Source organism: Thermobia domestica, chromosome 11 (genome assembly GCF_964235325.1).
Source record: "Thermobia domestica chromosome 11, izTheDome1.hap1.1, whole genome shotgun sequence".
NCBI classification, from domain to species: Eukaryota; Metazoa; Arthropoda; class Insecta; order Zygentoma; family Lepismatidae; genus Thermobia; species Thermobia domestica.
The window spans coordinates 123,257,006-123,272,904 of NC_137464.1; the positions used below are offsets into that span (position 1 = coordinate 123,257,006).

At 34.5% G+C, this 15,899-nt stretch overlaps 1 protein-coding gene across 1 annotated transcript in view; it reads left to right on the plus strand.

The window, feature by feature from the left end:
- Afti (aftiphilin) overlaps positions 1-15,899 on the plus strand; it is a 114,415-nt gene that overhangs the window by 41,666 nt on the left and 56,850 nt on the right. Inside the window, exon 4 of the mRNA XM_081731094.1 lies at positions 13,248-13,475. Within this exon, the coding sequence (XP_081587220.1) occupies positions 13,248-13,475 (228 nt within the window). The remainder of the gene's footprint in view (positions 1-13,247; positions 13,476-15,899) is intronic.

A 15,899-nucleotide genomic window follows, 5' to 3' on the forward strand; every position in this document is an offset into this window, starting at 1 on the left:
TGTACTCATTTGCCCTATGACTAGAGAATTTTTTAGAAAAGATTAATACTTTTCTGTCCAGTACACGGTGTGGTGATAATCTGATCAAGATAAGAGGTACTGAACCTTCACTTGCTGACTGATAGAGAGAACTAGTTCATTCCCGCCAGCTGGCAGAGGCGACAGTCAGACATTAGGTTGGTGATTGGAAGACCTGCCAGTCAAAAGTTCGAACCTTGTTCAGGTTGAGGGTGTTATGTGTTCCCATTTCACAATAATTATTTACCATTCATTTGTGTTATACGTCGTTCATATCTCAAAGTCTCCTTAATTCTAAAGTCCATACGTAGGACATAAAACTCAAAAGTAAATACACCTATGTTGTATTCACCATTAACGTCTAGTACAGTGCCAAGACCTTGTTTAAAATATCAAAATGGGCTCAGAAAACAGTGACTGGATACGAATAGGTATTATTAATTAAAATAAAACTAATGTTCATTGAATAAAGCGTGAGCAATTGCTATTAAGCTAAATTCTTCTATGAAAAGTAAACACCTTATTCAATGAAATTTATAATACCATTTCGGTATCACTCTTTCAGTGGCCTAAAGCACAAGTCTGTGTTCGAAGTGAAGAAAGGAATTTGGTTTCCTAAGATTTTCTCCAAGCAGACTAATAACCAAAACTGCAATAAGCAGACTAATATGCTTTCTTAGATATCACTTCTATTCATATATTGTAATTACATTAGTGATATCCTGTTTTACAGTGTCATTGTGTTTACTACCCTAAAAAACAGCGGAAATGCCATGTTACTTTCTCTGCTACTTTAGTTCAATTAATGTATGTAATTTCACGTATTTTATTTAGAGTATCTATTTAATGTACATATCTAAAGTTGTATGAGACGAATCTTTCTCTTTGAAGTGGGAACCTATTTGGGTTCCTATCCAAGACAACTTCCTTTGCGGGATCGAATTTGGAGCGGCGCAAATGGAAAGCATGTACACTCATGTCCAAAATGGATGTCGCAGATCTATAACTGTCTTCTTGTAAGAATATAATTTGATAATGATTTTGCATGGTACTTTTAATACTGATACTATGTGTATAATCGGAAATGGTATATTTGTGGTAAATTTCATAGGAAAAGAATTATAAATACGGAAATTAGAATGAGTGAAACAAAATGTTGCTAAATGGACAAGAAAGTTTTATTGTTCTTATTTACTGGTCTTCTGACATGAAATTTGTCACATACATGTATTTGCCAAATTATACACATACTAACATTATAAGAAATACCGGGCGAATTCGTTATTAAATTATATTCCTACAACAGCATATTTATAGATATGCGACAATAATTTTGGACATGAGTGTGCATTAGCAACTTGGTCATAAATGGACATACTATTTATAAATGTGTTCTCTTTAAACTTGTCATGATGTTGAAACTAGTGTATCTAAGCAAGAAACATAAAGAAAGAAGAAGCAAATGCAAAAAATGTTTACCGCAGAAAATTATGTGTGATTGATTGGGGTTCAATGGAGGAGTAAAAAAATCTATATGATTGCCAATGCAGTGCCAAACGAGTGTTTAGTTGCTGGAATGTAAACAGATAATTTATAAACAAAGATTTTGAACGTACATTGGTAAATTGTGACGAAGTGAATGACACTTGGTCAACTTCACTAAATACACCAGTCCCGTTTAACCGGAATGAAAGTTTTTTAATATACAATAATGTATACTTGACATATTTTGAACCTAGAAAGATGTTATTGGCAACGTATTGTAGACAGGGTTTGCCCAAGTGGGCCCAGCCCGAAAAAACCCACCGGGTTTTTTCGGGTTGGACCCACCTGAAAAAACCCATCTTAAAACCCACCTGGGTTTTTGACTTTTTTGTTAGTGTATTATTGGTACAACTAAGGTGATCACATTGAAAGTTATTTTTATCAGGTTTTAAACTTTCTTTGGGCGAATTATATGCTTTCATGTTAAGATAGACAACAATATTCAACATAAGACCTTTATAAAGCTCTAAATGCACTGAATGAATGAATAAATAAATAAAACCCTCACCTTAGCTTGAGATAATTGTAGAACAAATTAATGTGTGGATTATGCTTATAGCCTATTTGAAGTAAAGTAAGCGATTGTATATTTTAGAAAATACTTTTCATGAATAGTATGTTTCCTGTCTCGGCACCGCCGAGGGACTTATCCCTCATACGTTGACGGGTTTAAGGTCATAGGTGCCGGTACTAACAGTAAATATGTAAATACATTAGTAAAACTATTAGTATTGTTTCTTACCTTTGATGGTAACAAAAGTATTCAGTAAAATTTTGTTTTCCAACAACAACAGTTAAGTTCAGTCATTTGTTGCTAGCCTTCAAATAAGCATTCTGTAGAATCAACACTAGCAATAACGTAAAAATTCTTGTCAAAATTAAGAAGCTTAATGCTCGGAGCTCCGAAGACTACGTAACGCTTACTATTTTAAGTGCTGCATTCAAACTTCAGTATTAATGGAAGTTTCGATGTACAGTAAAGCAAGCTGCAGTTTGAGGGAAAACCCGTCGTGGAAAAAGTATTCGCGAAATTCCCGCAATTGAACCCACAAAGCATCGAAAGTGAATACTTCAACAATAAAACTATTTATTTTACGCTGGAGGATATTTCATTTCATTTTAGACATTTTGAAACATTTACTTTATAAAATATGAATTATAGGCCTATCTTTGTTAATTGTTTTAAATTAATTTTCGGAAAAGAACGGTCTTGCAACAAGTGCTCGGGTAATTCCCGTAATTGAATGCACAAAGCATCGAAAGTGAACTTCAGCAATAAGACCATTTATTTTACGTTGAAAAATATTTAAGACTTTTTGATGAATTATGTCTTTGTTTTAAATTAATATAGCTATTTGGTATTCATATTTGGCGAACACTGACTCGATCTACATTTGTTCGTTTGTCTGCCTTTACCACACAGTTCAACTTTCGGTCTTTTAAATTTTCAGGATACAAACCAGAGACACTATAAATTTTCTGTTTAGATTTTGGCAGCATACCAACGTAAAATTACAAAATGGCGCGCTTTTTTTTTTTTTTTTTTAAAATAGCTGTTATCCACTGGCGAAAATCCCGGGGGGATGATGGGGACATATCTCTTACAATCTTGGAACTGTCCCCCTCAATAATCCGATTGGAAATGTCTTTTAGGAAGAAATGTGATGATTTGTGTCCAACTGTCACAAAGGAAAGTGAGATGAAATTGATACCTCCCAGAATAAGCCTCAAATCTGACCGCCTCCCAATGTTGAAGACAACTCTGCTCCCCTACCCATGTTGTCCCTGAGTCCCACACAGGGGACATAAAATATTACGATATTATTAATACTTTACAACTTTAAAATCAGACTGGCAACATTGAAAACTGTTTACAGGGAATGATCATATTTGGATCATCCCTTGTAAACAGTTTTCAATGTTGCCAGTCGGATTTTAAAGTTATAAAGCAATAATAATGTCGTCATATTTTATGTCCCCTGTGGTGGACGCCGGGACCGACATGGGTAATCCTCCCCAGCATTGTTTTTCTCCTTCATAAATATTTTGTACATCGCATATATATATATATATATATATATATATATATATATATATATATATATATATATATATATATATATATACCGTCTTACCCGTCCCCCCAATGTTGAAGACAAATTTGCGCCGCTGCTGATATCCACGCTACAAAGCGCAATTTTAGGTCTTTCAAGTTGAAATTTTCAAAGAAGCACGAGAGACTAAATTAGCTGTATATATTTTGGCGGCATAAAATTTCAAAATGGCGGCCATTTTTCAAAATAGCGGGTATCCATGCTACAGGGTGCAATTTTCAGACTTTTTAGGTTGATATTTTGAGGGTAGAAGCTCAAGACCTTCTAAAGTTGCTGTATAGATTTTTTCGGGGATCCAATATAAAATTTCAAAATGGCGGCATTTTTTTCAAAACAGCAGTGAATAGAAAGTTGTTGCAAGTTGTGACAATGATACTCATAAAATGTAAATCATATTTTAACATTTTTACCCCAAAGAGATTGAAATATTTCGAAAAAACCCAATAAAACCCGAAAATACCCGAAAAAACCCACATGGGCCCAGGTGGGTTGGGTTTTTTCAAAAATACCCGGGTTTTTTCAAACCCTGATTGTAGATGACGCGTCAAGCTTCATATCTTTTTTCTTTCTTTTATTTTGTTATTTTCGTTTCCTAATACAAAGTTTTGCAAGAAAAATATATAGCTAAAAGAAATTTACGAGGATCATTTCGTAAGTTTCACAATCAGGACATCATTTGGAAAGAAAAGAGTGGAGGCAATTGACATCCAAAGTTTGAGAAATACGTATTTTTTAACCAATTGTATGCTAATGTACTAATGACAATCATGAATTTCTTATGCTGATTGAGAATTTTGCCTTCTTTCTTCTACCTCCTTCAAAACAAAATCTGAAATAACGCTGCCGTACACAATATGATCTTGCGTAGTTTCGGGGAAATGCTTTGCCACTGCTGTGATGTCATTGAAAAGAAACCTTGGAAAGCTGGCATTCCTTAGTGCGTTTGCACACGGCAACGATAATATCGGTGGAAGCACCGATAATGTCGGCGGTGAAATCGACTTCAATGTATTCAAATCGTACCTTGCACACGCCACCGATATTATCGGCCGATCCTCCGACACGCAGATGCTGTCGGCCAAGCCCCCGATACTGTCGGCGGTATCGCCGACACCGATTTTGTCGGGGGCAATGTTTTCTTATGATTGGATGCACACGCCACCGATAATGTCGGCCGACCAGCGGGTTAGATGAAGAGAGTGAGTGACAAGGCGCTGTGTATTTTTGTTTCGTTTCTTGTCTTTGGAATTTTGTTGTTTCCGTTTTTTCTATTACAATTGTATAATAATATTATTATCTTGTCCTGTTAACAACTTCGGAACAGCTTATTATTTTTTTACAATCTCTGTTTTGGAGTAGCTAATTCCCTTTATTAAATAAATATAAAATGTGGGAACTCTGAAGAGTACTAGTTTCCCTCTAAATAGCTATTACCAAATAGAATATAGGACATTTAGATAACCAATTTCTTGATTATTTTCCACTCCTTTTTTTAATTTTGTTCTTTCTCTCTCTCTCTCTCTCACACACACTCTTTGATGGTATATTTTTTAATCTATTAATGCTTTTAAATTTTAATACATTCTGGAAATTAATTTAAGCGTAATTTTAAAAGTTTGATACACTGTGAACATAAGCATATGGAAAAAATCCTGATTATTATTATTTTCTTTTATTTTCATCAGAATTGTGTGCAGATCACTTTTCCCGGTTCCACTTAATAAGGAATGATTGAATAGAATATTTGTTGACAAGTCAAAGTAGAATTATTATTATTTTGAAACGAAACCAGCACATTCAAACACTCTTTCCAAAGCTCCAAGGACAAGTTACTCATTTGGCATTTTCTTGATTGTGATCTCAACAATAGGGATGTGCCTTCATGCTTCACTTGTTGCAGATTTTTTCTCTCATTTCCATAACTTTCCCAAATCCCCCCTTTTTAAAAATAATTTGTGGAATGGCAATTGAAAACAAAGACCAAAGCTATGTATCCAAGTTTTCCCTCTCCCCTTTATACCGGGATCGACCCCCTTATAGAGTTCTGCAGTTTAACTACAGTGACTGGATGAAAAGGTTGTGTATTATTGTATTCGTATCTTTCTAGTTTTGCTTAGATTTTTAGAGATGGCAGGAATTTTTCCATTCGATATTTCAACCCTTATTGAACTTGTGGAATGTAGACCTTGCATATGAGATAAGATAACAGACTCTTTCAAGGACAGAATTGAAAAGCAAAAAGCATGGCGAAAAATTTATGCAAGCCTTGCCTAGGATTTTGAGTTCATGGACAAAAAGAAACGAGAAACGACAGATATGTATGCAACAGCCCAAATCTGTCTTCAACATTGGGGGGGAAGGGGGGCAGGTAAGATCGTTCCCATATTATATATATATATATAGCGATGTTCAAACTATTACTGTAGTCGAGAAACAATGCTGTGGAGGCTCAGGGGAGCAGAGTTGTCTTCAACATTAAAAGGCGGGCAGATTTGAGGCTTATTCTAAGTGGACATTAATTTCATCTCACTTTCCTTTCTGGCGATCGGACACGATCAAATTTCTCTCCCAAAAAACACATTTCAAATCATTATTGGGGGGGACAATCTCCCCAGTTCCAAGATTGGAGGGGACATGTCCTCTTCATCCCCCCGGGATTTGCGCTAGTGTATGTATGGAGCAATGTGAAACAGAATTACTAATTCGAATCTTATCATTTAATCTACTATGACATTAGTGTTAATTGCATGGAAAACAAAATAATATACATACAATATGTAACAGTGTTCCAACAAAAATTAAAACTAATATAGTTTGCAATGTACAGCAGCATCAATTCTCATCGAAACAAAAATAATATGTTTACAGCATCTATTTAAAACGGCACTGTTAAATCTAAACATGTTTAGGCATAGGACTATTTTTTCTAAGTTTTATACCGTCCTCCACACCTCTTCAAAACAGTTTCTGTAGTCCTTGTTTTAAAAAATAATTTTCCCAATTATTATTATTTTTTTTATTTGTTTTCATATATGAAGAAGATTTTTTTGTGTGTTGCTTACTTCGCTCATCACCAGCAACGATATTGTCGGGGCTTCCACCGATATTGTCGGCGACGTGTGCAAAGTACGCCGACTCCGACACCGATATTATCGGGGCTTCCTCCGATTTTGTCGGTATCGTGTGCAAACACGCTTAGAGTAGATATTAATTTTAGAAAAAATCCAATATCGCAATATCTGAAGTATTGTATTGTAAAGTGCACTTAAGTTACGTGCGATAGAATTTTGTGATTGGCCGAAAACATATTGGAATTGACTGAGTTTGGAAACACGCGCACTGGTACTGCATGACTTATCCCATTATAGGAAAGGTTTTAATAGTACTTCATAGCCAATATATTAAAATTCTTACATTAAGTCAAAAAATAATGTAAATATATATATAATATAAACTAGGTGGGTTGTGATATGACCGTGATTTTTTCACACCGATAAGTTTATATAAAATAACTTCTACTGTTCTTTATGAAATACAAATTCAATTTTTTCTAAGAATCTTTACTGTAATAGTAAGGAAATTCTCAAAACCCTATTGAAAAATACTGAATAGTTTGTCTGCAGGAATTTTTTAAAGTGGCTTTTTAACTTTTCTGACTTTGGAGAGAATGCCTGTTTAAGATATAACGAACAACATAGACTTAGTCACAGAAAAATGAAAGCTTTTTAGTTAGCGAGTTTATACTATGGTAGATAAATATAAATAGGACTAATTCAATACGAAACGAATAACTTACAATAGAAAAGTGCTGAAAATAATTGCTAATGAACTTGTGAGACAAAATTTGCCAGAAGTAAAAATATGACTTATACCAGGAAAGCTGATCATTTTAATGTAGTTACTTAATAACAATTAGAATAATAATACAAACAACGAGAAATGGGAAGAAGACGAACATAAAAAAATAATAGCAGGTATGTAATACGTGGGATGACATGTCTTGTTTGAAACAAATACACAAGCTGAAATCCCGTTCCTCGCATGAGGAAAATAAGTTTATGGAAAATATTTGAATCCCCTTCCCCTTAAAATATTTATTTCAATAAAAGTGTAATGATAAAAATACAGAAGATACTTTACTTTTAGCATAAATATTGAAATACCCTACCCTTACAAAATACACCTTTGATCAAGTTGATATGAATAAAAATCCCAGTCTGAAGTGGGTACTATTATCTACCTTCTAAAAATCATTTCATATGGATCAGACGTTTTCTTGCCCAAAAAACTATGCATTCAACACAAATCTAAGTCATTTTTGATATTTTATTTTTCGCCTTCGCTGTTGCCTTTGTATATTTCCAATCCATCTGACATGCTCGTTCGTGTCTAAACTTGGGACTAAATGTTATCGCGATTTTAACCTAACAGCTTGACGAACCCAAACTATGGATTCGACATTAATTTTTTTTTTTTTTTTTTTCCATGTCAACCCCTTTCCATCACTCTAGGGTTGCTAATGGGGGCTAAACTTAGACTTAAATGCTATAGGTTAGTGTTACCAATCAACTTTAGGACCCCGAAAGCTATGTATTCCGTACTAATATCGGTCGCATTTGATTATTTTTCATATAAACTTGCAGCCACTGGGGGTTGAACTTGGACTTAAATGGCATCAGAACTTCCACCAATTAACTTGGCGACGCTGAAACAGATGATTCAACACATAACAGTCCGTTTCCGATACTTTAACATGTCACCCAAGTGCACACCCCCAATCGTTGAGAGGAAGCGCCAAATCACTACGTCTATGTATTATTGAATGCGTGTTATTCTCCATTCGAAAAGACAATAAGTAATTGCAAAATACTTCCACTTAAATTTTCAGAAAAAATAGATTGTTTTATAAGAGAAAAGGTACAGATGAAGTGTAAAGATCAAATTTTCTGCTACATCAATCATTACAGTGTTAAACAAGTATAGTTTTATTGAGAAAGTTTGGTAGGTCCGGACCCGGTGGATCCCATGAGTGCACCTCCGATGTTACCATTTTACGTCCTCCCCCGTGTACTAATGGGATTGAACTCGTACTTAAATGACATCGAGAGTGTCACTGTTTATCTAAGCGACCCCGAAAACTATGAATTCAACACCAATATCGATCGTTTTCGAATATTTTATGTCTTTCCCTTACCTCGCCCTAGGAGTGCTGGGGGGGGGGGTTCTTACCCAAACTGGATCTGACCTTGGACTTAAAGAGCAACGAAACTGTCACCAATCAACTTAGTGACAACAGAAACTATGGATTCGACACTAATATATGTCATTTTCAAAGATTAGTTAAAATTGCTCCAGATGTTCGCGTGTTATGTTGAAGCATACACACACATATATATATTCATTTATATATACAACATTATATACATTTATTTCACTTTCATTGTCCTCATTTCAGTAGTAATCATTGTAATAGGTATATTTCGTTCGCTTTCTTCGTATATAGTTGCTGTCCTTTGCTGACACACAGTAGGTGGTGGAGAATGTCGCCAAACTCAGTATCGGGGCTTGTTTATGGCCAGTCGAAGACAAGTCGATCAGGCTGACAGATTTCTTGTCGTCATATTTTTCTCTTCATGTTAAAAACTAAATGAAATCAGAAATAGTTATGAAACTTGTGCTACGAGCAAACACTTGCAAGTCTGGTAGTACTAATATACCTAGTTATTTCATAAATACTGTCAGAGATCTGGGAAAGGAACACAGACACAGCGTTGACGATATATTGGTATCTTTTTGTAAAATGATGCATGAAAGTGTGAAGCATGTAGAGCATCAATCAGTTTTCAAAATGTCCATGATGAAGGTTGAGCCATGATGCAGGCCGGAAGTTCGGCGGGCCATTCATCAACAGAGTTGCGAACAGTGTCAATGGGGAGGTGACGGACTGCCTTGACCAGGGTGCGCTTCAGGGAGTCCACATCAGGAGTCTCTTCTTGGAGGATTTGACTTAAACACTGACCACAATTTGTAGTCGAAAGGGTACAGGTCCGGGCTGCTGGAGGGCCAGTTTAATATGGAGTTGAAGTTTTGGACGTTGGTCTGTAGTGACTCCTGTGTTGACGGTGTCTTCTACGCGGGAGCAGAATCCTGTTGCAAATGATCAACAATTGATTGGGGAAGGTGATGGTTTACAGTAGGTTTATATTGGATTCCAACACTAGTGTGATACAGTCCACAACAAAAAATTTGCAACATGAGCTTGTAAGTCTATTGTGAAACGACGAAGTCTTTTTGCTCCAAAGTAAGTGTGCAGAGGAGGACGCCAAAGTTTCTCCTGGCGTGATTCGTGCCACTTAGACGTTATGTTGATTCCCTGAGCTGTTAGGTGTAGTTTCACAATAAACTTACATGCTCATGTTGCAGGTTTTTTGCTGCGGACTGTACACAGTAGCCAATGTCTTCACTCCTTGTTCACAAAAGTAGAACCATATTGTGCTCTTCGAAGCTCACGTCTTATTATACCATGAGTGATGCTGGATGATGGGACCTTTGTACTCTGGAAACACGTTCAGCAGCTTGCACTGATGATAATGAGTAAACACTGTTATTTTGAGCGTTAAAGAACTGCTCAACTGCTCAATAGCTTATCGTCGGAAAAGAGAATTGTTCTGACCATTCCTTGCGAAACACTTGAGGAAACTTTGGCTTTCACGACCCTCTGCTGACATAACGCATCAGTCAGGAAGTGACTTGTGCTTGTTTGTAGACTCGAGTCCCAGGACCTGCTAGAAGACTTGTGACATGGTTGGTCTCGAAGTGGACATTTCTCGGAACATAACTGATTGAGTCCTGACGGAGTTTCGCCGATTCCTTGCAGCTGTGAGTTGAACGGCCTAACAGCCTGTGTTGTCCTTACTGTTCGTGGTCTGCCACTACATTGCTAGTCATTGACCTTAACATTTCATTCTACGCTGCATGTTGCGATATACAAATCATTCACTGATTTGCGGGAGTTTCAAGATGATGAAGATCCGTGATGGTGGCATGCCCACTTTGTGTAGCGCTATGATTGCAACACGATTCTCGTAGTGTTCCTTTCCAACATTACATATTCCCACTACTACTCGTCTTACCGTAGAATAAACAGTTCAGCAACCTACTTTGTCTACGATATGCAGATTGCAGCATTTATACCCAGCATGGTTAAAATCTGTGACAGCATTTATTAAATAACTAGATATATATTTTCTATAAATAAGTTTTGATTATAGCTTAGAATCAATCTTTTTTTTTTTTTTTTTTTCCTTCATGTTACCTAAAGGGGATGAACAAGAGAGTTTAAAATGTGTGCCAAAGATAAGAGTTTTTCACGAACTTCTCATGTTTGGAAAATGATACTTCGTATATACCCTCCTTATTGTAAATAAGTGGTCAGGTGCTCTAGCGTATCCTCCTCATTGTAAATAAGTGGTCACGTGCTCTAGCGTTTTAGAAAATTCCGCTTCCAAGGGGGAGTCAATTTCTATGTTATTCTCAACATAATAATAACATCGACGTTGTCTGTTCCATCATAACAGGAAAACGGATTAAATATTTGGAATGAAGTTTTGAACATAGTTAGCATTTGACTCGAGCCGAGTATTTATTTCGTTACTTTCATCAAAATACATATTCTAAATGGGAACTGGTTCAAAATTTATGGTAAAAATATGTATTTTACGAGCCCTTTAATTTAGGCAGATGAACTCGGTATATAAAATCCCTATTAAAAAGAAGTTGAGTCGTGTCCCAGTTTTTTTTTTTTTTTTTCAAAAATTGTACGTCTAAAGAAGGATTTTTGTAATATTTTTTAATTTCATATTCATAAAAAGATACAAGTGAAAAATGCATATTTTAAGGGAGGGGGGTAGATTTTGTTGCAAATAATAACTGCTGCACAATTCGAACGGATTTTTTGAGGATGGTTAGCACCAAAAGAGAAAGCCATTTTTGATTAGAAACACCGTTTTCCTTAGCCTAGTGAGTAAAATTATGGGACGTTAAACTGAAAGATCTCATTTAATTTCATTTTTTGATTAGAAAGACCTTACTACTAAAAGATCCGACATGTTATGGTATTTTTATCATGAGTACGGGTAACATAAAATCAAATACTTATATTCATAAAAAGTAAAAAAAAAAAAAATAAATAAATAAAAAAGAAAAAGATCAATTTATATATAAAAATACTTTTTACCTATATCTATATACCCATACCAAAAGTACCTATATACTCGCTGTGCAACGCAATGCAAAATTTTTGTAGTTTGGTTCTTCATTGAAGAAGATTCTTAAGACGAAATACGTACTAAGATTACCATAATTATCCTTTCGTCCAATTATTGTGAAGTGAATTCTGAGGCTCATTGTGACCGCCCTCTCGTGTATGTTGGGAGAATAATAATGTTATTGAGTAATTGTTACATGTGAGAAAGACAGTAGGAAAAAAAACTCGATTTCGTTATTATTCCAACATCACATAATAAAAGAGTCTTCAAACCCCCATTGTTTACTAGTTAGAAAAGGAACATAATTTAAATTGTATTTCGTTAAAAAACAAGAAAAGGGAGGCATGGTGGCTAAGTGGTGGAAGCTTACCTGTGGCGCGTGGGATCTCTGGTTTGATCCCCGGCCAAGTAAGTTTGTGGTTTCCGTGGGTTTTCTCGGTACTTCGTTTCTTCACACATTCTCATTCCACCAGTTCTTCCATCATCATTCATTTGCCTTAATCATCGTCTCCCTTAGTCTAAAGGGCATGGTTGTTGGACGTTAAATTGAAATACTTTTTTTTTTTTTTTTAATTTGAAAAGAATTAAGTACAAGTGATTCAAATAAGAATAATTGATTAAAATCAAAAAAATCAACAAAAATATTTTTAATTGATTTTTCGACCCTGTAAGATGTTAAATTATTTCATGCTGGAATTTGTAACAAAGCTCATCACACCACATAATGATTCAAATTTTTACTAACTCAACTGTCGGTTTTACGGTTAACTATTTAATGGATATTGGAAGCCACGAACAAAATTTGAGCAGCCGATTCAGTTTGAAAGTCTTGATTTTAAACTAAAAATGTTGAATTTACTGTATTGTAGTGTCACTGTACCAGATATTTGACACTGTCAAATAGAACAGTTTGCTTGATTAAAAGTATAGCACTATATTATTTCTCTTTCTTTTGTAATGTATTTGTTAATATTTGCCATTGCAGACTTTCTGACGGAATTTATAGACATTCGATGTCACCAGCCCGCTACTGTCCCTTTTTATCTGTTAAAGCGAGAAATGAGTGTATTTGCATTTTTTTTTTTTCTTATCGTAAGTTCAGATATTTTTGTCTTGCTAGATCAGCGGGGAGGGCTTTGTGTATTAACAGTTTATGTGTTTAGCGCTAGAAAAAAAGAGTTCTTGGTGGTGATATTTGAAAATCAAAATAAAGACATTTACACGATTAATTAGAACACTTACTGAAAGCACGAAACACAAGTAGAGAGCTCATACTTATTTGTGGTTTTATTATACTTTCCAGTTGATGTCAAAATTCCGTTATGTTGTTAAATGCCTTTTTCCTGAAAATTCTTCTGTTATTCCTGTGGAAACAACAAATGCAAATTTATCTGAGTGTTTAGATGAAACAAGTGGTGTCTGGAAACATTTGAAGAACCTGGAAGCAAGTAATGCATTGTCTTACCAATGGAATGGATCAACATCTAACAAAATTATGCTCAAGTCACTTGGAGTTGATTCACGTAATATTGTAAGTAGAATTACTAAAGTGTATTGCATGTTTCTAAAAGCTTATTACGTATTTTGAGTATTTTAATACCAGCTACTTAATATATTGTTGAACATTGTCAATCCTTATGTTTATTATTATTGTTCTTTATTTTGCTTTCATTATAATTTTATAGAAGTTTTTGAATAAACTAGATGGAATCACATACAGCAGAGCAAAATGTCGTACCACAGTCCAATTCGACATCGATAAATCCAATCTGTGTATCTAAAAGAAAACAGCTTAATATGGATTTCACAAGAAAAAAGTTCCGTTTATATATTTATTCATGTACATTCCAAGCGAAACATAGAATGAAGTGCGTATGCACAGAATAGTTTGATTTAAATTTATTTTCATTATTGTTTCTTTTAAAGCGTCTTCAGGTATAATGTCAAAATTCTGAAAGTTCGAAATGTAACATTAAACAAAACAAAAAAAAAAAAAAAAAAAAAAAAAAAAAAAAAAAAGTTACACATTCGTTGAAAATGAAAATCAACTCCTCACTACCCTTTTCTACCCCACTTCAGTTTAAAGTTTCTAAAATTGTTCTTATAACAAAACACGGGCGATGACAAGTCACACCATAAAAGATGCACAATGTAGTTTAGACACCATGATGAGTCTCACAAAAGAACGTTCTTGTATATATTAAAGATAATTAAAAATGAAAGCTAGTAGCAGAAGTAAGTGTTTCACACTGATTCGATTGTTTTCTAAGAATATCGTAAGAGTGTATTGAACACTAATATAAACATTTCAGAATTATGGTAAAACCTTTTGGATTTCTTATTTATTTATATATTTTAAGTTTGGAAACAATTATTACGTAGAATTCAATCAACTGAAAATGGGTTCTGTTAAGAATCCAATAATCTTGTGCTGTGAATATTGTTTTTTCGCTGAGTAATTTCCATTTTTCAGAGATCTTCATAAAATGAAAAGGCAAGAGACGGGTGCATTCTGCTATCTTTAAGATCTAAATATTATATCATATTTCAGCTTATTTGGGATTTAATGCTACGTAGACTAAGTATGACTATTCTATGTTTTTATTCTGGTATACAATTCATTATTTTGAAATGGAGCAACTTAAAAAGTATGAATTGATCAATTAAATGTTAACGCCTGCTTCCAACACTTATTCCCGACGGAACTACTACTTAAAGTGAGACCTGAACCATTAGTCAACTTTTTATCCGAGACAAGCTCTTCCTCGGAGATAAAACCTGAGATTATACGCATTAGCAACCTCTGACTTCATTTATTTCTGATGCGAAGAATTCTACTCCACATTTTATTAAATTCCAGTTCGATTACACTGAAATACTAAAGCCAAACACTCCATCGTAAAAAATTGTGGAAGGATATGTCTAGAAAAGAAAAAAAAAAAACTTAAAATGTTGTTTTATTCTATTAATTTCAGAATTTGGGGATGTCTTGACTCCCAATATCTCTCTTCAGTACATTATGGAATACGAAGCTTTTTGATTGAGAAATTAATGAGGACGTCTATAGTGAGGAATACGAAACTTAGTTTCAGTTACTGATAATGCCTTCAGACAAAGTAGGAAGGTACTTCCTCGTCACGGGACGATCCATGCGAGCGACAATTCTGTATAGCGATCAAGCGACCTTTTATACATCCATGCATCGAACCTAATATCTGTCTAATAAGTAGTTTAATAATAATAGTATCATGCTAATGTAATTAAGTATAATAACAATAAGTCCGATTATTATCTAATTTAAATGAAATTATAAAATGTCATTTACATTCTTAAATCTTCTAAAATGTTGGAACATTCCTAGTACAGTATATTATATCCGTGTATTTAATAGTTATTCTCGTCGTATTATTCACACAGAACTCAGGTTCTTTAGTAGAGTATTTGAATTTCACAGAAGGTTTCCCGAGACGAGAACTAATGTAATCATAATTTTATACATTTTTTTCTTTTTTTAATTTTGATTGTTTTGTTTCTTTGTTCGTGGTAGAAATTTATTACCTACCTTTTTGAATTTCGGTAACCACTAAAAAACATACATAACAAGATGTATAATTTACAGATAGTGATAAGGGAACCACACAGGAACCAACTATACAGTCATAATAGGTATTGTATGTTGTTGCAGGAAAACTAATGTTTTAGTTCTGTATGAATCTTAAGAAACCGACAAAGCTAAAATCTAACACCAACTGCTTTTATAAATAAAATACTCTTTAAAAAATGGCTTTTTTACATCTCTGCTTGTCTCTAACTAACTAACTCTATGGCGATATGGAATCCGGAGGTTCAATGCCGCGTTCACAAGAGATCTCATTGACTTGTGTCCTTAGCCAACTGGATCCAGTTTCTCCTTTGTATTCACATTCTGCGAGATCCATTTTAATCTGCTTAATCT